Raw genomic sequence first — 27934 nt, 5'->3', positions numbered from 1 at the left:
CTTGACCTACCTAGGTTGAAGAGGAATGAAGAAAGTACAGACATTTACAGACAAGGTGGGATCCCACGTGTGATTTGCTGGAATCTCAGCTTGTTTAGAGAATTGAGTTTGCCATCCTTAGTAGGAGGACTCTGTAGGGACTCACAGGCACAGTGATCTCTGAGGAGGAAGCTGCAGTTGACACTTTTATGAACAAACTGGTTTTAGCTGACATTCCATAGTTTCTAGAGTCAGTTCTAGACCCCAAAAGGCTCTACCAACCCCAAAAGGTTCCACCATTCCCAAAGCCTGAGCCAGGAAGGCCTTGCCTTATTCCTATGAGTCCTATGTATCCTGGTCCTTGCTTAGTTACAACCCTGACAGTATGACACATTCATTCAGGACTTCATCTGCTCTCTACAAAAAAATCTGCTACATGTTATCACTAATTATAATAAAATAGCAAATAATGATCAAAGTCATTTGAAAATATTTTGTTACAATGGCAAAAAGGATATTGTTCACTCAGTATTGACAGGAATAGAGTAGTATTTCATCAGGTTGGACCTTTTTTCATAAACAATAAAAAAACTTTTAAGCAGAGGAGAATACAGGTAGTTTGTTTTTTAATTCATTTTAGCAATAGTATGAAACAGGTGTTTACTGCAAGGGACTGGTGACTAGGAGACCCACTAGGAGGATACTGAGATAGTTTTAGCTTGTTACTCCTCGGCATTAAAAACAGTAGGAGAGAAGGGATGAAACTGTCAGAGCTTCCCAGGTAATGATATGAGATGAGCAGGAAGAAGAAAATCTAGTGTTACCTTCAAGTTTCTGTTAAAATAAAGCCATGGGAAGTACAGAAGGTAGTGTGTGTGCTGAAGGAAAAACAACTGATTTGAATTTCATGTGGATTTCATTTTGTAGACCTAGAGCCCAGAAGAAAAACCTGCAGAGGTGCATTATCCCATGCTTTTATGAGTGTAAGTAAGGCCATCTTGAGAGTTGATGTAGATGCCAAGAACAAACCTTCAGGAAAGCAACACCTGAAATAAAAGAACACAAGCCATTAAACACTTAAAAGGCATGATCAGAAGATTGAAATCAAGGATTAGATGTTAAGGAGAAACAGAGATTTGTCAGCAATGTTAATTAGATTTGTCAGTAAGAGTTTGATCTTAGTGGCTGTCCTTAGTATAATCTCAGCAGAGTGGTCTGGGGAAACATTTTTTGATTGTGGTTAATTGAAGTATGATTTTTTTTGAAGCTTTCTGGTTTTGTTTGTTAGACTGGATCCTCAGGTAATCATTCTCTCCTAAAACAAGGTTTTCCACAAAATGTTTTACTGGCATTATGTGCTCCCAAGAGGATATTGATCTCATAATTATGGACTGGAGATATCTTTAGACACACACAGTGCTGTCCAACAATGTTTCACTCCAACTCAATTAGAAACATTTGTACATTTTCATAAAGTATTTGAAAAACAAAGCATAAACTAAGAAGATAATTACAGTCAGTTTAACCCAAAGGAGTAAGTACCTAGAAAGCTGAAAACTTAGGAATCTACTTAAAAGAGGCAACCACATAGAAATAAAAAGATGCAAAACAGGAACTAGGTAATGTACAATAAGAACAAGATAAGACTGTCCAGATTTTTAAATCTGCATTCTAAGTATCAGTGAGACTGAATTGATAGAACCTCTCATGCAATGTGTGCTGAAAGGAGTGTGATATATTAGGGAAAGTATTTGGTACTGCCCTTCAAAAATAGCAATTACATACATAATCCTAAGTCTAGAATTTTTCCTCCTGGGTATAGAAGAGTACCTCAAAGGTGTGGGCCAAGAGACCTCGGAAATCTCTCCCCTTTAGAATCTCCACTTCTTATTGATGTTATCAAGTCTCATGGGTTAAATGCCCATTCATCACAGACAATGGAATTTATCTCTCAGACTATATCTTTGAATCCCAGAATAGTTAAGTGGTCTCTAGGATGAGGTATTTTATCCTGATGCCTTTGGAACATCTCAAATGTCACATGTCCACATCTTGCATCTCCTTATCCCCAGACCCATTTCATCCATTTTGGGGCTCATAGTGTCTTCATATTGCATGGATACTTTAGGTCCAGTTCTTTGTGCTTTCTATTACTGGATTGTGGCCTATATAAAAAGGCTTAACTTAGGGTTTTTAAGTGTTGTACCATAGTCCAGCAAGCAATGTGTATAAATTAGATGAATTCCTTTCTTTAAAGTCCATCAGTGGCTATCTTGTTTCCCTCACAGTAAAAGCCAAAGATCTGACAGTATCTTACAAGGCCCAGGAGACCATTTTTTTTTTCTGTCTCCCCACTACCTGTCTGGCCACGTTCCTCTAGTAACTCTAGTATTCTAAGGCAGCTTAAGCATCCTGTCATGTCCCTTAGGCATTGATATTGGATGCTTTCTCTTATTTAAAAAAAAAAAGATCATTCAGTGAAACTGAGAATCATCACTGGTCATATTATTTACCTTCACACATGTTTTCAACATACATACTTGCAAACATTTATGGTTCATCTCACACTGATTTATTATGTATTCACTATTTTTAAAAAATTTAAATGAGGTTATGGTTTAAATTGGAATGGCCCTCATAGATTTATGTGTTTGGATACTTGGCCATAGGGAAATGTGTTATCAGGAGTGTGGCCTAGTTGGAGGAAGTATGCCACTAGGGGGTTGGGAAGCTTGTTGTTCAAGCTAGGCCCAGTGTGGCACAGTCTCTCCTTGCTGCCTATGGATCAAGATGTAGAACTCTCAGCTTTGTCTCCAACACCATGTTGGTCTGAATGCTGACATGATGAATAAACCTCTGAAACTGTAAGCCAGTCCCAGTTAAATGTTTTCCTTTATAAGAGTTACTGTAGCTTTACTGAAACAAATGCAGATATTTACAGCCATCCATTGGACTGAGGTGGGGGACCCCTATAGAAGAGTTAGGAGAAGGATTGAAGGAGCTAAAGGGAATGGCAACCCCATAAGAAGAACAAAAAAAAAAAAAAAAAAAAAAAAAAAAGTTGCTGTGGTCATGGTGTCTCTTTATAGTGACGAAACCTTAAGACAAGGGTGTTAAGTGCCAAGCCGTGCATATGGACAATTTGCAGGAGTCTAGTTGTGTTAGTCCACTATGTGGAAACTGGGGGTTGAATTTAGGCTGTCAAGTGCTAGTAGCAAACACCTTTACCCTGAGCCACCTCTTCAAATGTAAGATTTATCCATTCTCATTTACTAATCTGTCCCAAATGCCTAGACAGAATCCAGCATGTGGAGGAAGAAGTTACAGAAGATAATACTATCTAATTTTTATAAGCCTCAAAATTAAGTAAATTAATTGGTTATATAAAGGATAGTTTTCCTCTTATGTTTTTTTTTTCATGATACTGGAATCAGATCTAGGATGTTGTGCATTGTTAGGCTAGCGAAGTAGTCTACCATTAATATCCTTCTCAACTAGAACTAGTAGTCTACCATTAATATCCTTCTCAACTAGAAGACTGTAAAGATAAGAATAAAAGCAACCTTAGGAGGAGCAGAAACCTGAGTGGTACAACCTGGCTCGATGGAGAGCAGTGTCCATCACTGGGCTCTACTGCTTAGGTTTAGGGAAGTCACTTCAGTGTGCTTAATGGCTGCCATCAAATATTGTCTAACCAACTAGCCGAGGCAACGACTGTGCAGCGTTGGAATCTGCTGATGCTGTGAAAATCCTAAAAAATTTGAGCTGTGAAATAAGGTACGGTTTGATCAAGGTCAGGTCTAAGAATAGTAATTTAAACGAAGAGTATTAGGTCTCTCTATAGTGATTTTGGTAAGATTAGCTGTGAAACAGGATGTACTTATAGTTGTAAGAAATAAGTTCAAGCTTTAAGAACACAGCAGGAAAAGGAGCAGAGAAATCATAGATCTAGAGTTTGGACATTGAAGTCATTGACCTGACAGCAAGTGTTGGGGCAGAAAGAAAAAAAAAAAAAAAAACAACTCACTGACTGTCAAAATAGCATAGGAGGGCAGAGTGGCGCAGTGAGAGAGAACAGGGAAGTAAGCGCCCATCCCACAGCCTCAGGGGAAATGCATTCATAATGGAATAAAAGGTCAGCTATTACCCTTTTCCACTTTAAACCAGTGTCTCTTCTCCTCTGGCCTCTGACTTGCTTTTATTGAGTCAAGTTGCCAGGGGTGTGTCCTGCCAGGTTTTTTTTTTTTTTTTTTTTTTTTTTTTCTTCTTCAGGAAAGACACTGGGCCTTTAAATAGGGCCTGGCCTTTAACATGTGATTATATGAAGCAACCCTGCCTTTGCCTATGTACCCTCAAGTTACTTATCTGCTCCTGCCTCAGCTTCTCTAGTAATGATACCTCAGTTTGCGTTAACAAGTAGGACACTCCACATGGTTCGTCTCACTGTGTAATCTTTAGTTTTGAGAGTCAGCGATCATACTTTTACTTACAATAACTATCAGTTACTGAGAGGTCCTAAACAGTGTATTTCATGTACTAGTTTGTCTAACTTGATTCTGCAACAGTGCTTTGAGGTTGATCATTTTAACCTTTCCACAGGAGACAGAGCCCAATAGTAGTACATTTGCCATGCTAGTAAGTATCGGAGCTCATTTTAACTTTTAGTATCACCTAGTACCCAAATCCATCTTCCCCACTGTGGTGCGTGTCACAGATCCCAGCCATTGCTTGTGTATGTAAGCAGTTGATAAAGTTCCTCTGAACTTATATGCCCTCTTAAGTAATTTACGGGGCGTATTTTTTTTCCAAAAGAATAAGTTTTCACCTCAATTAACTGAGTATTTTTCACATTCCTGCTTTAAGAATACTATCCACCAAGGATCTTTCCTTAATGTCAAGAGTAAGTTCTATTTTTAAAATAATCACTAAAAACAAAGTACACTGACTATAAAAGCAGAAGCCTTCATTAGCTTTTAAGGAAAAACAAAACAAGCCTGAAATATATTCCACCTGTAAGGAACTTGTCATTTAATTCTATTGTGTGGGCAATTCTCTGTGTGTTATAGGCATAGCTTGAGTATCGAGCATGAAATGATCACAAACTATACACTCATATTTTGGATCAAGGCTTTGAATTCATTTTACCCCAATCTTTCTATGTGAAAAAGCAGCAGGCTGCGTTAGTCAAACCGCGAACACAAAGAGGATGGTTTTCCATCGCGTGCCTATCCACCAGGTTCTTTTGATTAGGGTTTACTTTGGCTCTTAAGGCAGAACGCGTTGCAGTCAGGAAAGCAGCTGAAGAAGCCTTTAAGTGTTTTGTTTCAGTAGCGCCCCAGCGTACCCTCTGCGCTGTTTCCTCTCCCGGTCTTTCCCGGTTCACTGCGGGTCATGTGATACCGGTCACGTGACTCGGTCAAAGGATCTTTTCCTCTTACCAGCTTTGAGGAAAAAAAAAAAAAAGCGAAACTGTTCTCCAATTAAAGCTGCTAACGTGTACTACGCCGTTTCCTTGTTGGGTTTTCTTGTTCGCTGGCTGCTGCTCCTGTAGAAACAAAATGAGTGGTAAGATTTGCTGATTTTGAACATTCGCTTTTATTTGAAAACATAGGAAGCTTTTGTATTAACCTAAAGCCGTGTTGTGTGTTTTTAGTGCCAAATCTGTTCGCTTTAGAAATACTACATATTGTTATGTGGTTATGAAAATTGTAGACTCTATGAGCTAGAGTGATTTTAAATCTCATAGCATGCCCCATTCTGGCTGGCCTCTTGATTTTTTTCGTCTTTTCTCTTTTAAGACTGATCAGAAAATTGGCATCAGGTAATTTGGAAGCCATTGTGTGCGGCAGGAGTCAGCAGTCAGCAGTCCGTTGTTTATTTAATTTTAAATGCTTAGACAAATCTGTAGTTTTGGGTTTTTTCTAAAAGAAATAAAGAAAAAATTGAATATGAATGGTAGATTAAGAAAGACGATAGGTTTAGTTTATGTTAGGTAAAATGAACTAGGTATAAATCATTGATGGTACCTTTAAGAATTGGGATGGGAAGTTTTTCATATTTAAGGCAAATGACAAACAGAATTGTACCCACTTTTGCAGATTTTAAAAATAAGTAGGCCCTTAACAGTAATGTAATCACTCTGCTTTGGGGTAGCTTTTGCCTAAAGCTTGTCAATTCTGAAGGAGCTGTTAGGTGTAGCTACAGTTGTTCAGGTACAGCTTTCTTGTGCCAGGTGGACATGTTATGTACTCCTATAACAGGTTTGCTTCTTCCCTGGACACAGTCTGCTTTGCTGCATACAAATTTAAGACAGTTTGCAGTTAATTTTCTAGAACTTTCTGAGTTAGAAAGTACTGTTGGACCTGAGAGGTAGTCAGGCATTGTGTCAGTGAGTGTCCAGGGTTTAGAGTTTGATGCAGGACAAGCAACATGGTGCTGCCAGCATTGTGGATCTGAATATCAGTACTTGTGTTTACTGTCTATGTATTGGGGGTGTGGCAGGTTTGTGTTCAGTGTTGAATATATCCCACCATTATTTTAGATAAATGTACATAGCACTGATAAATTATCTTTTTAAAATCTAACTGTGTGGCATTTCTGCCTCCGAACTAGAAAATTTACTTAAGTAGTCAAAGTGATCACGTCATAAAGGAGTCCTTTGTGAAACTAAATGATGACTTGTTCCAGCAGCTATCAAAGTAAACTGTGAGCTGAGTCCAGTGGCACATGTCTGTAATCCTAGCATTGTGGAGGCTGAGATGGGAGTGTGGGTGCATCGCCTGAAAGTTACTGCTCTAATAGCCACAGAGAAACAGAACACCGGGTTTAGTTGTTCTGCTTTGAAGATGCCTGTCTGCTTTCTTTCATTTCCACATCATCTTCATCAATCTCTGTCTGGCATTAATGACTTGACACAAGGTTCAGCATGGCAGTGGGTGCAAAGAGCCTGCAGTCTAAGCTTAGTACATAGAGCTCAGTAAAGTTTCCTTGACTAAGTAAACAAATGCAATTTTCAATAAAATCTCTAGTTCTCAGCCAATTTCCACATTTTATAAATAATATCTAGGGCGGATCTTACAATTTAGAAGGCTAGTTTACTGGTTTATGTGAATTAGTTAATGAATAAAGTGACCATTAGTGTACAACTGTTCCCCTTTCTCCAGAGAGCAGAAATGTATTTTGAATGAAGCCTTTCTAAATAGAGATTTTAAAGAGGATCTCACAAATGCTGTTTAGCAAATTAATAGGTAGCATTTACTTAAATTTAGAATTGTGGTCCTGCTTTCTGTTATGTTTTTCAAGGAAATAAAAACAAAGGTAGACTTAATTTCCTTAAAGACAAGATCTAATGACTCATGGCAGTTACTGACAGTGAGAAGCATTTCAATGTTCATGTGATGTATATCCTAAGAAATGAAACTGTTAGCTTTTAAATTCCAACTGAACCACTTGAGCAAAGTTAAGTTCCCTCTGCCTCATTTTCTCTCCGGAAAATGGGTAATGTTAAATTTAGTTGCTTGATTAAATGATTATGAAGAGAAAAAGTACATTTAAAACGTGGCTTATAGTATTAGTGTTCATGAATTATGATTAAGATAATACTTAGAGGGGCTGGAGGGGTGACTCAGGACTTAAAAGCACTTGTTGCTCTTACAGAAGACCTGGGTTCAGTTTCTAGCATCCACATGGTGCCTCACAAGCATCCATAACTCCAGTCCCGGAGATCCAACACTCTCTTCTGACCTTCACAGGCACCAGACACATAGATAAGCACACATGAAGGCAAAACACTCACGTAAAACATAGTTTTAAGGTAATAGTCAGAAGACCTTCATTTACTTGGAGGTTGTGCTGTTACTTAGCTGTAGAGCACTTGCTGGCCAGGCCTGAGCACTGCAGCTCCGTGCATTTTCCAGGTTTCTTTTGGACAAGTGTGTAGGTGGCACAGTGTACTGCAGAAGTCTGCACTCGCTCTGCTTACTTTCTAGTAACCACCTCGGCCTGTTCTTGCTCTCTGTCCTTCCATCTCTACCTTCTTCCCTTCTGCATTCCCTCCTTTTCGCTATTTAATGTTTCCTCCCTTCCTGCTTCTCTCTTGTCTTTCTTCTCTTCCTCTTCTCCCTCCCCTTTCTTTTCAGTTCCCCTTATTTGCCATGATTTAGTACTTTTATTCTCGAAGCCCAGTATCTTAACGTTTTCCGTTCTCTTTCTTCAAGGCCCCCATCCATCGCCCCAGGTAGCTCTGATCTCCCCTCCTCCTCCCTAGAAAAGCTGGAATCTGGATTTTCTGGGACCTCCTTGTTTTTCTTTCAGTCACAGTGGCCCTGACCAGTGATACCATTCACTTCACCAGCAGATTCTCTGCATGTAAAAGAGGTCATTCCCCACTCCCCAACATTTTTTTTTACCAGATCTGTTGATCTTTCAAATGATTATAAACTGGAGCAAATGAAATACTGCAGTCTAAAGTTACTGGGAGAAAAAAGATCCAAATGAGATATTTTTCTAAAAAATTATTTAAAACAAGTGATGTTTTGTTCTAGAAAGAATAAAACTTCAAGAGTACTTATTTTATTCTTAGAAAGTTGAAGAGAGAATAAGATCACATTTATAAAGGTTATCTGGAAAGATGATACCATAAAAGTAAAAGACAGAGTGCAAATGAAGTTCACATTGTTTAGAATATATTCAGGGAAAGCAACCTTTTCTCAGAGGAATGCACATGTACATTCCTCCAACTGTACTTAGCCCACAGACAGGACCCCTCTACACTGTACAAGTCTTTACCCTTAAGAAGCCCTCAAAGACCTTACTATTCCTCCTCTCACTACTCCCCCTTCTGCCTTTGAGTTTGTGTGTGTGGTGGTGGTGGGGGTTCATTTTCTATTTCTAATTGATTTTTATTTTTAAATACAAAGTTCAGTTTGATTTTCCTAGTTGCACAATCATTAGAGTCACGTGGGGTATTTGTACAGTAAATAATGATTTGAGATTATAAACTGACTATGTTGGAAAGCCTGTAAATCTTAGGTTTTAAGTGATAACCATAAGTATAAAAACTGAGCAAGTTTGAGAACTGTAGCTGTACTTAACGATAATACATATACTTCATAAAGTAAATGTTACATAAAAACTCACATGTGTTATTATATATAACTTATATTAAAGTGTTACATAAAACATAAAGTAAATGGTATATAAAAACTCAGAAATGTTCATTTCTTTCCACCGTATAAGATTACAGCCACTATTAGCTTAATGTTCAGCTTAGGTGAAGTAATCATATTGTTCTGCGCCTTCCTAAGCACTGATGGATTATTGCATCATTTCTGTAACCCATTCAGGTCCTGCTCAGGTTCCAATGATGTCCCCAAATGGTTCCGTGCCTCCTATTTATGTGCCTCCTGGATATGCCCCACAGGTATGCGTTTTGTGTTTTATTTCGCTGTGTGTGTGTGTGTGTGTGTATGTGTAGATAGTTAATAGGTAGGTAGGTAGGTAGGTAGGTACTTTCCTTGACATTGATTCTGGTGAAAATATGCTGTGAAAGGTCTGGATATTATCCAGAGGAGTATCTTCAGTAAATCCATTTTAAATATTTTACTATATTTGTAAAGGAGGGAAGAAAATATTGGTAGTATTCACCACTCAGAGTTACCTTTGGGCACTAAATTCCAAAAGAAATTTTAGTGTTTTGTCTCCTTGAATATGCAAATTGTGTAACTAAGTTAAATTGCTTCCATGGAGCTCTTTAGATGATTGACTTTTTAAGTAAGCCAGGCTAGTGCTTCCAGCCTTGTTTCATAGAACTGTCTTCAGGTACTTCCAGTAATCAATTGGACACATTGTGGGAATAGAATTTGTTTCCATGTCTCCTTCTAACCCAGGCTGACCTCAGACTTAGTCTTCCTGCCTCCTGAGAGGCTGGATTGCATATGTTTGATGCTGTACCTGCCTCTTATACAAGAGCACTTAAGACTGCAGGCCTGAAGCTGGGCGGTGGTGGCACACGCCTTTAATCCCAGCACTTGAGAGGCAGAGGCAGACAGATTTCTGAGTTCGAGGCTAGCCTGGTCTACAAAGTGAGTTCCAGGATAGAGAAACCCTGTCTCAAAAAAAAAAAAGAAAAAAAAAAGAAAATAAAAGAAAAAGAAAAAAAGACTGCAGGCCCGAGACTGAGGAGATGAGGAGATCACTGTAATCCACACTGAAGCCCCTCCTGCAACGCTGAGGACTGACGGATATCATTGCTGTCTACACTGTAGCCATTCCCTGCAGCCCTGAGACTGAGATCAGTGCCATCTGTACCATAATTGCCAATTTGAAGAATTAAGTATAGCTAGGTCAGATACACAGGCAAATGAAATTAAATTATAGAACTGAGGTGCTCAGTGTTTTCCACTACTGGGATTCTTTGTGCTCAGTGCTTGTTGAATCAAGTCCCTATTAGGGAATACTCATAGTCTCTTCTAAAAAGCAAATTTGCATTTAAGTGCTCTTCAGACCACGTGTTACTTCCTCCCTGACTATAGCAGAATATCAGTAGGCTATTGTGATAGATTCTTGTTTAGATTATGAAACACACCTCTGTGTGACAGCAGAAATTAGTATGGTAAGATAGACGTGGCCTGGAATATCAGAAAAGCTGAATCCTTTATCTCAAGCCTTTGCTGGCTGTTGGGTTTAGGGCATATCAGCTTCCTTGACTGTGTGCCTGCCTTGTAATGCGATGAAGACACGAGATTGTATATTTAGAAAGTACCCTGTAATCGTTGTAGATTAGCCTCTGGTCACTGTCACTACTTAAACTCACTGAGTCCTTCACTTACTATAGTTTCCATTCTACATATGGGCTTAACTAACTTGCTCACTGCTGCATTCCAGACCTAAACACCTATTTTTTCCTGATCTTTAAAAATTGGAAAGTGTTGATGTGATTTTCTCCAGGTTTTGTTGGCATAATGTCTGTTATTGCTTCTGCTATGTTTCTTGCTCTTCCTCAAAACTTTGTTCACGAATTCAGAGATGGTCCTCAAGCATAATTCAGTTCTAACATTTACTGAGTCTTATCATTGCCAAAACTGTGTCACATGCTGTTTATATAAAGATGAGTGGGGCAGTTATTCCAATTACAGGATATTCTTGCAGAGGTGGTGGTGGTTTGAATCTTGTTGGTAGTGGTAGTGGTTGTTTCTTTGGGACTCGTGTTTGGCTTACTGTTTAATACGTTCTCACTATGTAGCTAGACTGGCCTTGAATTCATGATCCCCCTGACTCTGCTCCCTAGTGCTGGAATTAGGGGAGTGAATCCATGTGCCAAGCCTATTTGTTGTCTTACAATACTTTCTGTTTTTATGACAACCCTCAACCTTCTCATTTCACTCAATCATGAGTGTAGAAGCAAACTTAGTCACTTTTATTGGCATACCTGTGTTTATCAGTTTGTTGATTAATTTTCTTTCTTAAGAAGATAATGTTTACCAGTTCTTATATACAACAGTGTTCTACAGATGTGTAGTAGTCTGTATCAGCCATCCTTGAAAATGAAAGAGGCAAGACTCTACCTCCCTTCTCCCTCAAGGTTACAAAGGTTTTTTTTCCTCTTTTCTTTTCTCTTCTTTTCTTTCCTTTTCCTTTTCCTTTTCCTTTTCCTTTTCCTTTTCCTTTCCTTTCCTTTCCTTTCCTTTCCTTTCTTTTCTTTTTTAGGAAGAAGCAAACAAAAAGCACAGTCATTGGTCAAATGAGTCTGTTACAAGGAGAGCAAAGGCAGAAGTGAAAATAGAGCTGAGTTGGGTTGTGTTCCATAAAAGCATGGCAGAGCAAGCCATGGGGAAGGTGTTAAGGAGTCTAAAGAAAGGCAGACATTTTCCTTGCCTTTATTGGGTGAAAACTGATTCTAGAAACAGAAACTGCCATTGCGGATGACCTAACTGAAGTCTATCCCATGCCTGAGCACAGTGTGGAAGCTAGTAGAACTGAATACAAATAGAGAGTGAGGCCAAAGTTATCCAGCTCATTTAGGGACACCAGTCACTATATCCTCAACACCAAACAGCTAGCCTAATAAATACTTAGAAGTCAGTCCATTATCTCTAGATTGAGGTCCTAACTCCCTAGATGGAGAGAAACTAAGATTTCTGTTATTTCCATGAGATCTTAGGTTCCTTGGAGATAGAAGCTGCCTTTTAATTAATTTTACATTCTTATACTTAGATATAGTAGGTGTCTGACAAATATTTGTCAAATAAATTGGTAAATTTTAATAATAATCTTTGTGGAAGGATTGTGGGAAGTTAATGAGTATATTATTTTAATTTAAAAATCAAGATTGTCTCTAGGAAATTTATTAGTTTGAAGTATATATATAAGATAATCCAAAGACAAAAATAGTCTTTTGAAATATTGAAAGTATACAGTAAGCCAATATGCTCAGGTTCTCATTACCCCTAGTTAACATTCTCCAGTTCAATGGCACATAATTTCTAATACTAGAAAACCTTAATAAGATCCACATTGTACTCACAGCTAAGCACTTGACACATTGTCCAAAACCTGACACATGAGCATAATGCTAGCACATCAAGAAGCCATAAGTAGAGGGAAAGATGGAGGCATATGTATGGCTATAAGAAAATGCAGGTTGTTTGGTTTGGCAGGAATGAAGTTGGACACATAGTAATAACCACTGCCTGGGACCTTTTATTATTTTACACCATGAGCAACCTCAGTTGTTAGATTTCTAGTATGTTTACCCTTCAAAAACAGGAAGAAAGCTTCAAACCAGACAGGCTGTTTAGAAAAGATGCTTTGTGATCTGTAAGCCGAGACCATATATATACCTTCCTTATTGATAAGCTCTGGAGCGGGTCCTTTTTGTTGGGTATAATAATAAGCTGTTAATGCTCCTTAACAAGAAAGGGAAGGCTGTAGGAGACTGACACACAATATAGAGGCAGAAATATTTGTCAGAGAAGTTAAGAGAGCAAAAGGGGAACAAAGTTAAGGAAATGTAAAGTTTAAAAAAGCAAATGGTGACAAGAACAGAAGAAACTGCAACTCCCTAACAAATGTGAATTTATTTCTTAAGAGCCTTGCATTGCAACATGGAGTAACTTAATATCTTAGTAATGAAGTTAATGACTTACTGAAAAGTTTATAAAATACCTGACTATAACTCTTGGATGGCATCATCAAAAATTCTCCTTGAACTACCAGATGGCATAGTAGTCAAGGTGCTTGCTGACGAGCCTGGGGACCAGAGTTAAATCCCCTAGCACCTTCATAAAAATTAAGTGGGAGTGGGTGGGTAGGGGAGTGGGGGTGGGGTGGGGGACTTTTGGGATAGTATTTGAAATGTAAATGAAGAAAATATCTAACTAAAAAAAAGAAATGGCCAAAAAAAAAAAAAGAGTCATTTAAGGTTTAATGATATAATATGCTTTGATACCTTTCTTGCACTGGAAAAAATAAAATCAAAATTTTATAGTAAAAAATAAATAAAAATAAATAAATAAAATAAAATTGCCTAAAAACAAAACAAAAATTAGTCAAAAGGGGTGAGGTGCGATTCCAGTGTTTGAAGACAGACACAGGAGATTCCCAGCAGAGGCTGAGTAGCCAGAGCCAGAGATTGGAGAGCACTGGCTTCAGTGAAAGACTCTACCTTAGGAAGTAGTGGCCATGTATCTATTACGGAAGACCTCTAATGTCAGCCACTGACCTCCACATGCAGATGGTCCTCTTGAGCCACACATGGTGGTTCATAACTAATTCAGGGCTTAAGATGTAGAAACGAGATGAACAGGTTCAAGGCTAGCCTGGGCTATAAAGCGGACACTCCCCCACCCCCACCCCCCTTAGCCATGAATAATCTTGTTTCTTTTAGTGCCATGGAGCTGGTGGTTCAGATGAGAGGGGTCCTGTAGGATTGTAGATTGTGTAAAGTAGGGGGGAGACCCATGTTAGCTTAAAATTATAAGTCTCAAGTTACTCTTTTAAGCTGTGCTTGGTTTTTTAAGTTTAAATTATGTTAGCAGCCAGTGGTGAATCAGTACATTCCTCAAAGCTTCTGCATCCTAGCAGATCCTGATGCTGTCTTTGGAAAGCAGCCAGATGGGAAGAGCATGGACCTAAAAAGACTAGAAGAAAACTTACAGGAGTTCAGATGAGGACAAGAGGGTGGAGGCTGTGTGCGGACTTTGTGTGTGTGTGTGTGTGTGTGTGTGTGTGCGCGCACGCACGCACGCACACAAGCGTGTACATGCATGTACAAACACTTGAGTGTCAGGAAATAGGGATTTCCTGGCAGAGTGCTCAGGTACTAGTATTTATCATTTAAAACTTGAAGGTGGGGAACTTGTCGAGCCTGGGAAGGAAGCAAAGATTGGAGGAAGTCATCTAAGAGTCAGTGTGGTGATGAGTGAAAAAGAAACGTGAACTTTCTAATTGAACTGAGTGTTCATATTTCTAATCATACATGTCATTTCTTTAAAAAAAAAATCCAGTACTATTCCCAGAAATAAGAAAAACAAAACAGATTGACCTTAGACTAGTCACTAAGGCCAAGAAAGCACGTATTACCATATAAAATGCCAGACACTGAGCACAACCTTTCTGCCTTCAATGGAAGAAATAAGACCTCCTAATTGAGACTAGCTGGTACCTGTAGTTAAGGAATTGCTTGTCTTGTGTTTTCATTCTGACTATCAATCTAACTTTCCTTACTGCTTTTACTTTACTCCTCATGGCCAGAGGGCCGGCTGATGTGAAATTTGCTGTCTTCCTGACGGCTTTCTTAGCAGCTCTGGGGACCTGAGGCACTTTTGAGGTCTCTGGGCCTCCTAATCATTCACTGAAGTGCTGAAGTGGTCTGTGTTCTTTTGGTTCTGGTCCAGGTCTTTGTTGCTTTTTTGTTGTTTTCTTGGTTTGCTTTGGCTGCTGTTTCCCAATGACATTTCTGCTGTTACAGTTTAGCTTTTGTAATTGTGATAAACACACACACACACACACACACACACACACACACACACAGCACAGCACATCTTTTACCAACTTAACAATTTTTGGTGTAGGACCCAGTGACAACAAATACGTTCATACTCCATCCTCTACAGAACTCTTCACATTGATCAAAACTAAAGCTACCAATTAAATAATAACTTCACTCTCCTCAGCTTGTGCTCTGCTTTAGTAAGAATATGGAATTAGGAGTCAAACTGCCTGAGTTCTAACGTGAGTTCCTGCTTACTGCTACTCTTATGGCCTTGGGCAATTTACTTAACATCCCTATGCCTGGGTTTCTCCATCTAAATATAGAGATAATAGTATCTAACTTACAGTGTTGTTGTAAGAATTAAATAATTTGCAGTGAGCAGTGAAAAACAAGATGTCTCTGGTCCACTGTTCTCAACAGCCAGGACCCTGTCTCTGTATTCCTCTTTGCAAGACTTGCAAAATTGTGCTGTGAGCTCTAATTCTCTTCATTTCTTCTTTTAAATGCACCCCAGCCAGTTTTCCCTCTGAATTTCCCAAAACTGTTTTCATGGGGTCACAGTTTTATAACCCATTAGCTAAATCAGTGGTCAATTCTTATTGACCATCTACCTGACTCATTAGCTTTTTACAGGTTGAACCTTCCCCCTTAACACCTATTAACAAACTTCTGAACTCCACAAAGGAAGTATGGTTTCTTCCTGCTGTGCAGGCTGTCCTTTGATCTTTTTGGAAGTGCAAACTGGTTCTTACTGGTTGTCTTAGTTAGGGTTTTACTGCTGTGAACAGACACCATGACCAAGGCAAGTCTTTTAAAAAACAACATTTAATTGGGGCTGGCTTACAATTTCAGAGGTTCAGTCCATTATCATCAAGGTGGGAGCATGGCAGTATCCAGGCAGGCATGGCACAGGAGGAGCTGAGAGTTCTATGTCTTCATCCAAAGGCTGCTAGTGGAAGACTGACTTCCAGGCAACTAGGGTGAGGATCTTATACCCACACCCACAGTGACACACCCATTCCAACCATGTCACACCTATTCCAACAAGGCCACAACTTCAGATGGTGCCACTCCCTGATCCAAGTATATACAAACCATCACACTGGTCTACTAAACATTTCCACTTAAATGGCTTATAAATTTATAAAATTCTTACCCTTGAATCCTTTTGAAAACTCTGAATGCTAAACCCCATAAACTTAACTTGTTCTACCCCAGCCTTGCTCATCACAGTTAGTGGGCACAGTCTTCTCTTCTCTTCCCACATGGAATCGTCAGCTAATTTCTTGCCTTTAAATACATGCATATGTGGGCTACTTCTAAACCCCACCTGCCTGCACCCTAACCCACGTCCTGTAGCCCACCATCAGCTTTTGCCTAGGTGACAATGCTGGCTTTCAGAAGTTTCCTCACTTTTGTCCTTCATGTCTCTATTCTCAAGTCAGCAGCGAAAATAATCCTATCAAGTAGAAAGTTGTGTCATAATTTCTAGACCTGCTTCTGTAGACATTTTCTCTGGGTAATTTTTACACTGGGTTTATCCCCTGTGTTATAAGACAGATAGCAGCATTCCTGACCTAAGACCCCAAAATGTCCCCAAACACAACAAGATATTCTCTAGAGGGCACAGTGAACTCTGGATTAGAAAACTCTAGGCTATATCACTATGTTGTACAAAATTCTCCTAAATTGTCCATTTCTTTGTTTTGCTCAGAAATAATTTTTAAATGGAAGAGATAATGTTATATCTGGATTTGGATGGATAGATAGGATTCACCTGTTTATAGATTAAGAGGAAACAAAATGAAAAGGAAAATAATCTCAACAGAAGATACAAGGTACAGAATGACAACTTCTTGACAAGACCATCCTCACTGCAGTTAGAGTGTAGGATTTGGTGAAGAAGAATAGATTAGAAAGGCTGACTGCTGTGGAGATGGCTCATCGGCACTTGCCGCAGAAGCAGGACTGAACCACATGATTGCTGGGAATGCAGAAGCAGGGGAGCCTGGCTACTAGGACTGGTTGGTCAGCAGGCTTTGCATTTGATTAAGAGACCCTGCCTCAAAATAATAAGGTGGAAGGATAATTAAGATCCCTGACATTAACCTTAGGCCTCCACAGAGACACATGTGCACATATTCCTTCACCCTTACATACATGAAAACATGTACACATGCATACCACACAAAGACACAAAGCCAGGAAAGGTAATTGGAGCAATACTGAGAACTAGAAATCCTTTCAGGGTGACTTGTCTTCTAGGAATTGGAGTGAGAGGGAATGCTGTCCCAGCAGATGTTGAGGTCTATTTCACTCAGTCTGTTCTAAGATCTCACTAATGGGCAGTCCTAGGGCTGAGGCTGAAAAGGTATACACCACTCCAGACTCCTGTCAGGTTCCAGATGCATCTGATTCCATGCGCTGGACATGCTGTGCACTTGCCTGAAGATTTGCATAGGAATAACATGCATTGTGGAGTATATATGTTAGATATATTACATATAAGCAGTGAATTCCTTTGATATTCCAGTAAAGTGTTGTCAAGGAATACTCTCACACTTAAGTAGAAAGTAACTCAAGTTGATCTGTATCCACAGAAATGTTATACTTACCAAATAAATAAATAAATAGATAAATAAATAAATAAATACAAGACTTGCTATCCTTACATATAGAAGGATTTGTTTTTAAATGAGCACTTTTGTATAATAATTTTTCTGTTTTTCAGAAGTGCTGGGTGTATTATTAGCCATTTGTTGTGAAAGGATTCCTAGTTCTGAGGTTAAAAACTCTCATGCCTTTTAGGCATTCCTGTCCGTACTAAAGCCCTCACATTCCTAAAGGTCCTGTGAGATCCAAAGGCGGTTTATTTCTTAAAAAATTGATTCTCAAAGTTGTATTACTTTAGAATGTGGCAGTATAGGATGGGGAACATTTTTCAGTTTGTAGACCAGGCTGTCAGGGAACTCTGGGATCCTATAGTCTCAGCCTCTGGGTAGTGGGATTTCAAGTATACAGCACCACACCCTGCTGAGTTCCAGAGAAGGGGAAATATAATTTTAAGCTACAATGCCACAAATACTTTTATTAACCTGGACCTAAGATATCTGGTGCTCTTTAGTATTCTTACAGCTTGTTTTTTTTGATCCACCCTCAGCTATGATCTAGAAAACAAAATTCTTGACCCCATTGTGCCCAAACCACCAAATGTACCTAATATATAAGCTAAATACTCAATGTCCTAGCTCAGTGTTAACTCATAGTGTAGTCACTCCCATCAGTATTTTAAGATCTACTTTAGATAACATTCTTATTGTATAGCAAGAACTATTTTGTTGTTTAGTGCTGATTTAGTCCCTAATGTGTTGAGTAAATTTTTTTCATGGTTACTCTCAGTCTTTTGAGACCTAATAGTACATACATGTTTTTACTAGATTTTATTTGAAGAGAATTGCTTATTTCCTTCAGCAGAGACTTGTAACCTGATGTTCATTTTATAGGTTATCGAAGACAATGGTGTTCGGAGAGTCGTTGTGGTTCCGCAATCACCAGAATTTCATCCTGGTGGCCACACAGTTATCCACCGCTCCCCACATCCTCCTCTGCCTGGTTTCATTCCTGTCCCAACCATGATGCCCCCTCCACCACGCCATATGTACTCACCAGTGACTGGAGCTGGCGACATGGCAACGCAGTATATGCCGCAGTATCAGTCTTCACAAGTATATGCAGATGTAGGTAAGACATCTCAAACATCCCTGCCTTGTTTTGGCCATCCCTGACATGGACATAACAGAAGCTCAGTTCGTGTCATAGAAAGGAAACTACACATGGTAATGATAGCACAGTGTGTTTCTGTTACCCAAGTATTATTTAGGAACTTTGTCTTCATGATGCAATAGGTCTCCAGCAAACAGATAAGTAAACAGAAAATCAGGATGTGATTTACATCAGACAGAATAGCAGGATCATGTTAGACAACAGGTCTTTTCTAAGGATATTTTTAAACCTTTAGCTTTTGTTAAACTTTAAAGGCTATGATGCTACTACAGAAAGTTCCTGGATTCTATGAAGAATTGAGAAGCCCAAAGTTGTCTTCAGTTATTAAATTGCTGAAAAGACAAGACTGATGCATGCATGCACATACACAACTCAATAATCTTTATAATCTTTTTCTTTGCTATGGCTTTAAATAGTATCTTTCTACTTGTAGGTCACGTTTTATATCTTCTATGAAAATCTCCTTTTCTGATACTGCCTTCCTGTTCTACTGCCAGAGCATATTATAGCAGCCTTCATTGAAATAAAAACTGTGTAGCACAATCTCTAGGTAATAAGTAAAACTGTGCACAGCTACACTTGACAGTGTTCTGAAGGAAAGTGAAGGCCATAAGCGCACTGACCAGCTCAGGACGGTGGAAGCCTCACTTTCAAGGCTCTCAGTTTGGGAATTTGATACTAGGTCTGAGGGTCTGCCAGTGCTGGTTTTCTAGTCAGTAACATGTTTGGATCCTCAGAATGGGACCAGTGAAATGTTTCATTGTTAGCATACTGTTATGGAGACCAGATTTCACTGTACATTGTTCTTATGAATACATTAGCTCATGTAACATTCCCAAGATACAGAAGAAGGAGCTGGGGTCCAGAAAGATTGTCCCTGAAAGGTCATAGTAGTTAGCTGTTGTGGTTTTAATTCTCTCCGGTGCACTCTGTTACAGCATAGTCTTTATTTTCTCCATGGATAATCTTATTTTATCATGAATAGCTAAAATGTAAATGCACATGTGTGACCAAACTACAGTTTAAAAAGGGGTACTAAGTATAGTTCCTTTATCTGAAGTGTTTCCAAATCTGGATTATTTTACATGTACACTAATACACAAGATATCTTAGGAATGGGATGTAAGGAATTGTAACATATACATACCCTGATGATAATTTTCATATAATATTTAATAATTTTGCATCACCATTCAGTTATGGCGTTTTGTATTTGTGTTTTATGAGTACTCGAAGTTCCAGACTTGGGGGCATTTCGGGTTTCAGATTCTTAGATGAGGGAGTCTGTAGTTCTAAGTGACCCTTTCTGCCATCATAGAGACAACCCTTCAGCCTGTCAAGTAGTCTGTCCTGATTTCTTTTGCCCCTTCCCTCTCAGCTGCTTTCTGTCTCTGTGTTTTTGCCTGTTCCTGACTTTTCACTGACATGCATAGAGCAATGTATGTGAAGCATTTGTAATACTCATGTAAGGTAGGATATTTTCTGCCTGGGTTTTTAGCTTGCGGCTTGTCTATGTTGTGTCATGCGGTAGCATTTCATCAGCTCTGTGGTTGAAGGTTAGACTTGGTGCACCTCACATTTTGTACCATCCATTCATTAGTTGTTGACATGTGATATGTTGACTGACTTTTGTTAGTGATGCTATTGCAAGCATACACAGATCTCAATGCCAGCATATTTTACACTTCTGAGTAGAAGGGCTGGAGCATGTGAATAGCACCTGCCATGCTGTCTGCTCATTGGTTTCCCCATTTTCTGTCCCTACCAGTGGTGTATGAGGGTTCCAGTTTTTCCATATCCTTCTAAAATGTACTTTCTTTCATAATCATTTTTTTACTTGTGAATTTTATTTCATTTTTTGTTTTGATTTTCTTTTCCTTATTTTGTTGATGCTCATTGGCTATGGAAATATTTATTCTTTAGTAGAATTGGCATTTTATTGTTACGTTATCAAATCCATGGTTTGCAGGTATTCTTCCACCCCATACAATCTTTTCACTTTCCTTGTGATATCCCTTGAGAGAAAAAAGGTCCTAATTTTAATAATGTCCGGTTTGTTTTGCTTTGTTTATATTGTTTATGTCTTATCTAAAAAGTATTACCAAACCCAAGATTATGCAAATATACCTTTGTTTCTTTCTAAGAGTATTGCTGGTTCATATGAAGAGTAAATCCGGTATATCCTTATAATATTCATTTTTAAAGTATTATGCTAATTTTCATAAAGCATTGTTAATGGGACTTTATTAGGCTTTTAAATATTTTTCTCAGTACATATTTCAGATACAAAATGAGAAAAATACTGTCAATAAGACAAAAAGGCCACCAACAGATTGGGAAAAATTTTTTACCAATCCTAAATCTGATAGGGGACTAATATCCAGTATATACAAAGAGCTCAAGAAGCTGAACTCCAGAAATTCAAATAACCCCATTAAAAAATGGGATACAGAGCTAAACAAAAAATTCTCAACTGAGGAATACCGAAGGGCTGAGAAGCACTTGAAAAAAATGTTCAACATCCTTAATCATCAGGGAAATGCAAATCAAAACAACCCTGAGATTCTACCTCACTCTAGTCAGAATGGCTAAGATCAAAAATTCAGGTGACAGCAGATGCTTGTTGCTTCTGAGTCCCACCAGCAGAAAAGAGCAATGAGCATTCTTCTCAAAGCAGTTTATTCAGGAACCTTTCAACATGCAAGCAGGAATCTCCTCTTCGCCCCCAATCGCAATCCCTTATATAACCCCTCAACCACGCCCCATCAGCCCAGTCCTTGTAATCTCAGTTCACTGGCCTTCGTCAAATGGCCTGATCTTGCGTCATGGTGCACCTGCGCAGCTCTCACGATGGACATGGCTTATTTTCAGGTGTATGAGGAAGTCAGATGCAAGTCATAAGACTCGGCTGCAGTCCCAGGCGCCATCTTGGGACTGCTGCCACACCCGCTCCCCACAGATGTTGGCTAGGATGTGGAGAAAGAAGAACACTCCTCCATTGTTGGTGGGATTGCAAGCTTATACAACCACTCTGGAAATCAGTCTGGCGGTTCCTCAGAAAATTGGACATAGTACTACTGGAGGATCCCGCAATACCTCTCCTGGGCATATACCCAGAAGATGTTCCAACATGTAATAAGGACACATGCTCCACTATGTTCATAGCAGCCTTATTTATAATAGCCAGAAGCTGGAAAGCCCCTCAACAGAGGAATGGATACAGAAAATGTGGTACATTTACACAATGTAATACTACTCAGCTATTAAAAACAATGAATTTATGAAATTCTTAGGCAAATGGATGTATCTGGAGGATATCATCATGAGTGAGGTAACCCAATCACAAAAGAAGTCATTTGATATGCACTCACTGATATGTGGATATTAGCCCAGAAACCTAGAATACCCAAGATACAATTTCTAAAACACGAGAAAATCAAAAAGAAGGAAGACCAATGCATGGATACTTCATTCCTCCCTAGAATAGAGAATAAAATACCCATGGAAGGAGTTGCAGAGACAAAGTCTGGAGCTAAGATGAAAGGATGGACCATCCAGAGACTGCCCCACCCAGGGGTCCATCCCATAATCAGCCACGAAACACAGACACTATTGCATATGCCAGCAAGATTTTGCTGACAGGACCCTGATAGGGCTGTCTCTTGTGAGGCTATGCCAGTGCCTGACAAATACAGAAGTGAATGCTTACAGTCATCTATAGGATGGAACACAGGGCCCCCGTCTTAGTTAGGGTTTTACTGCTATGAACAGGCACCATGACCAAGGCAAATCTTATAAAAATCATTTAATTGGGGCTAACTTACAGGTTCAGAGGCTCAGGCTATTATCATCAAGGTGGGAGCATGGCAGCATCTAGGCTGTCATGGCGCAGGCAGAGCTGAGAGTTCTACATCTTCATCCAAAGGCTGCTAGTGGAAGACTGACTTCCAGGCAACTGGGATGAGAGTCTTAAGCCCACACCCACAGTGACACACCTATTCCAACCAGGTCACACCTATTCCGACAAGGCCACACCTCCAAATGGTGCCACTCTCTGGTCCAAGAATATATAAACCACCACAGCCCCCAATGGAGGAGCTAGAGAAAGTACCCAAGGAGCTGAAGGGGTCTGTAACCCTATAGGTGGAACAACAATATGAACTAACCAGTACCCCCAGAGTTCATGTCTCTAGCTGCATATGTAGTAGAAGATGGCCTAGTCGGCCATCATTGGGAAGAGAGACCCCCTTCCTTGGTCTTGCAAACTTTATATGCCCCAGTACAGGGGAACGCCAGGGCCAAAAAGTAAGAGTGAGTGGGTAGGGGAGCAGGGGGGGGGGTATAGGGGACTTTGGGGATAGCATTTGAAATGTAAATGAAGAAAATATCTAATAAAAATTTTTAATTAAAACATAAATTTAACACTAAATAATTTTTGTTTGCTAACTCCTGTAGCTTTTTCAGAGATAATTTTCCGTTTTAGAATTATAATTCAGACTGGTGACATCTCTTTTCTGTTTTATATGGTTGAGATTGAAGAAGGTTGAGAGGTAATAGCTTATAGTACAGTGAAGGAAACATGTAACCAGGTCGGCCTGATCTTATTACTCAGCAGCTCACAGACTAGTGTGGTGGTCCTCTGGAGAGATAGTTAGGAAAATGGTTAAGGAAAGAAATGTCTGTGCTAACTTACATAGAGCTGAAACCAAGTCATGAAGCTTGCTTGAGTCTGTTGGTGGAGACATAGTATCATACTATTTTATAATAAACTGTATACCAGGTGATGGGCTGACTGCCTGTGCTTCCGCTCTAGCAGATCCCTTTGGAGATTGCGATAGTCTTAAAACTTGTGCATCACTTCTTCTAGATGCCCACTCTACACACGGCAGGTCCAACTTCAGAGATGAAAGATCTAGTAAAACATATGAACGCTTGCAGAAAAAATTAAAGGATCGCCAAGGAACACAGAAAGATAAAATGAGCAGCCCCCCACCATCACCGCAGAAATGCCCTTCTCCCATAAGTGAACACAATGGACTCATAAAAGGGCAGAACGCCAGTGGTGGGAACACAGGATCTGCAAGAAACAGATCGGGGCGTGGGAGAAGCTGTACACAAGTTGACCCGGAAATGGAAGGTAACTCTGGACATGAGTGTCTCTCATAGTTTTCATTTAAACTGCCAAAATTATATTGTCACCCTTCAGCCATCTCATCCCAGACCACATAAGTTCGTAGCCTAGCATTTTCTTAACTGTGAGAAATGTTTTATAATCTTAATGATTGCTAGACAGCTGCTTTAGCATTTGGAAATCTCAAGTAATTTCACATTATCATGAATGTTACTAGTTAAGAAGTTTCCTTTGATAGGAAAACTGACTAACCAAGATGTCATTTCTTCTGTTTCTGGTCCTTTTATAAGGCTGTTTTACCTTGTACCAAAACTTTATTTTTTCCAGCCTCATTATATATGAATACATGATAACTAGTTATGTCATTAACCAATTCTCTCTGCATGTTCCATAGTTATAGTATTCTCCTTCCCTTTGCTTCAGAAGTTTTACTTTTTCTTTAGATCCTTCTCCTAACATATGACTGTCACCATATAAACTCTGAACACTATTTTCTATCATATATTAGACTCAAGTCTCTGTAGGTAAATAAAAGCTAGGTTAACAGTAGCCTGTCTCAAGTGTGAGGTTTGTGCCCAGGTACTTTGACTATATGCTAAGCCTCTCATGGATGCCTATCTTAATTTCCATAGATTTCCTTGATACTGTTGCCTGTTTTAACTTCTAAAGGTAGACCATACTATATTTCATCCAATGTGCCTGTGAGGCAGACTAACATGCCTTTTCACAAATACTAACAGCTTAATCTTCTTAGTCCTTGAATGTACTTGTCTAATGTGATACTCGTAATTCTTACTGTGTTGAATTATCAAATGATGCAGCTGATTATTGTGACAGCAACTAGGATGCACCCAGCTTTGGGAACAATATCAAAAGTATTAATATGCTCACCTCCATCTTCCTTAACATTCATTCTGCACCTTTTAATCAATGCTTTAATGGCTTCATGATTTGTATGTTAACATTTACTAAAATGTTCTCCAGTTTTTGAGATTGTCTGAATATCCTTTTCTGCACTAATGTCCCAAGTGAGTTGAGCTAAAGAGTTTTTTGGTTGTTGTTTTTATTTTTTGGCTTGTTTTGTTTTGTTTTTTATGTCAGTGGTTGCTATGAACTACAGCAGATTGCATCTATCTGGGCAACCATGATCAAATATTTAGTTCACCAGTTAAAGCCAGGTGTGGTGGTGCATGACTGTAATCCCAGTACCTGGGAAGCTGAGGCAGGAACATTGTAAATGCCAAGCCATCTTAGACGGCACTGAGTGCAAAGCAGAAAAATGAAAAGGATGATGTGAGAATGGCAAGCAGCCTTCCAGAGGAGAGACGGTGTGTCCAGTATGAGTGAGAGTCCATTCTGTGCAAGAACAGCCACAAGAGGTGGTGTCTACATGCATACTTGCATGCACACATGCGAGTACCATAGAAACCGAAGCGATGAACTGTGAAGGGCTGCAGACACCTGTGTGTGACTAAGGATTAAAAACTAGAAAACAACAAAAGGAGAGGACGAGAACTTTGCATTTAAGTTCTTTTTTGTTTTTGTTTTTTTTAATTCTTTTAAAGAAAAAGATGAAGAAACTAAAGCATTTGAAGCATTTCTTTCCAACATTGTCAAGCCAGTGGTAAGTAGCTCATGTCTCTCTTTCTTTTGCTAATTAATGTATTCATGGAGGATTTTGTCATTCTCACTTAGGCTTTGTGTTAACTTCATAGAAATGTGAGGCCAGCAGTAGCTCATCGCGGAGTGAGTGTTCTGAGAGGGGTTCTCCTCGGGGAAGCATGATTGAGACAAGGAGAACACGAGTAGTTCCCAGGTCTTTGCAACGCTAGGTATAGAAAGTTAGAAAATACATAAGACAAAGCTTACATAAAATGGTGTATATACATTACCAAAGGGCTCATAACAAAAGATGACATAGTCATATGAAGTGAAAATTTTCAAATTTGTTAAGCATAGGAAGTTCTCCATTGACACCTAAAAGAAACAAGGAAGTGCACTGCTGGGATCACATTTTCTGTTTAAAAGTTACATTAAAATGTTCACTGCAGCATTAATATTCATAAAAGGTGGAACAAGAAATATCAATTGTAATAGTTTTATCAACAAAATATGAAGAAAGCAGAAATAGGCAAAGGTGCTATTGACAAAAATTTGATATCGTAATTATACATAAATCAATGATATAGTCTTGGAAAAAACTTAGTGCGAAGTAGTGAAAACATCAAACTACAATATTTGCTCTGATTTGTTCTTTTCTTCCTCTACTTTCTAAGTGCTGTGACTCTGCTCCATTATATAAGCAAGCTAGCAGAGACATCAGTCACTAAGATTTAATCCTAGCTTTTATGTAAAAGTTTAAGTCAAAGATACACAACCTAACAAAAATAAATCTCTATAATCACTCCTCCATCATCATATTTAGTTACTTGGGGTTCATACCAGTGTTTGGAATTCATTTCTGAGTCCAGCAATCAATACACTCTTTGTAGCTCTTTTCTCTTTTCCCCCTTCCCACCTCCCGCCCCCATAAGGTCATACTCTGCTTTCATGGCTTGATTTTAATCTCTTACTATGTATGGCTTGTGTTCCTGTGTCATATTATTCTTAAAGAAATTAACCTACTTATTCATTCATCCAGAAAATACTTACTATGCTATTCCTATATGTTAATAAGTAAAAAAATGTGTAGACAAATCTAGTATAGAAAGTAGAGTAATGTGGAAAGTAATATTTTACATTGAAGCAATGAAGAAAATGCCACTCGGCTTCCATAGAGGGAGACAAGTGCAGACAGCGCATGGACACGAGGCAGGAGCAAGGACCAATGTCAGCATACCGTGGTGAGGGATCAACCAGGCTTCCCAGAGCTTTACCAGCCAGGACAAGGCCATTTTGCATTGAATAAAAATGCCCCTCAGCTTACAAAGCAAAGAACTTCACCTCTCTGCCCCTAGAAGACATGGATCAGTATAACAAGAAACACACTTGGAGCGTTTTGCTTATTTTTAAACAAATTAAAAGTTGTTGCCATTGTTAACAGCCTCTCCATGAAGGTGTTGTAGATTGTTCTGATTTTGCCTGTTTAGAAAGGGTGAATGCATCAGTCCTCATCAACTAGGCTGCTCATGGCTCTCTTGTTCTGTGACACCTCCCGCTGATACATTCAAGCACTCGAGCTCTCTCTCACTCTAGCTTGTTTCCTCTTAAGAATGGACCATGTAGATGGAATAAAGGTAGAAGAACACAGTAGCTGACAAAGTTTGCTGATGTCTGTCTCTTTCCAGAGTAATTGAGATGCACATGTGTTACTCAATTCCTATAGCTCGTGACGTACCGTTTCCCCTGTTTTACAGATAGGAACTGAAACAAGCAAGTAAGAAGTAGTAAGAGCCAGGGTTGGAGTGCAAGCAATCCCTAGAGCTCTGACCTAGAACTTCTCAAGGGGTTCACTTGAGAAAAAAGATAGGGCTCACATGGCCATCATTGTGATAGTGTTCACTGTCAGTGTGAGGGCTGGTCTGTGGGTGATCACTCCTGGGTTTCTGGCCTGGTTTCTTAGATGGCTTTGGTTGTGCAGCAGTTTACCTGTGTGCAGCAGTGCCAAGGTGTCACCTGTTAGAAGGCTCACAGTTGGTTGTCTGTCCTAAGCCCAGCATGACTCCTCTTGAGTGGTTTTGCCATGATTATAAACAGGTAGTTGAACAAAGAGTAACACTCTTAATGCTGTGGTATGGATTAGAAGAGAAATTTCAGTGAGCTTACCGGCAGCAGCAAGTACTTCAGCCTTAAAAATAAAAGAACCTTAAAAGTTACATGTTCAGTTCTAGACAATCTGTAGTGTGGTCAGGAGAGCTGTGGGTTCTTCAGAACGCCTCAGCTACTTTAACTACTGTCACTGTGTCATGCCTATGATGGCAGGGGAAGAACTGTGCAGCAAGCTGAGGGCTTTCAGTAGTAGTTGGCTGAGTTTCCTTCTTCCTGCCAGTTTAGAAGCTCAGTGTGCTCCCAAATCAAACACATACACTAACACAGCTGTCTGTCACACA

At 39.3% G+C, this 27934-nt stretch overlaps 1 protein-coding gene across 7 annotated transcripts in view; it reads left to right on the top strand.

Annotated features, from left to right (window-relative positions):
• The window catches only part of Fndc3a (fibronectin type III domain containing 3A), a 172754-nt gene that overhangs the window by 102236 nt on the left and 42584 nt on the right, over positions 1-27934 (top strand). For 6 of the 7 annotated variants that reach the window (XM_006519115.4, XM_030247858.1, XM_006519116.4 and 3 more), the window contains 4 exons: positions 9324-9400; positions 18475-18712; positions 23622-23891; positions 25451-25509. In XM_006519115.4, coding sequence (XP_006519178.2) covers positions 9324-9400; positions 18475-18712; positions 23622-23891; positions 25451-25509 — 644 coding nt within the window. Of the gene's footprint in view, positions 1-1009; positions 5545-9323; positions 9401-18474; positions 18713-23621; positions 23892-25450; positions 25510-27934 lie in introns of those variants that run through there. The other variant, XM_006519118.4, reaches the window with a different exon arrangement.

The sequence above is a fragment of the Mus musculus genome, chromosome 14 (genome assembly GCF_000001635.26).
Source record: "Mus musculus strain C57BL/6J chromosome 14, GRCm38.p6 C57BL/6J".
Classification (NCBI taxonomy): domain Eukaryota; kingdom Metazoa; phylum Chordata; class Mammalia; order Rodentia; family Muridae; genus Mus; species Mus musculus.
The sequence above is the reverse complement of the archived record's forward strand: the minus strand, read 5'-3'. Positions and strand labels throughout refer to the sequence as shown.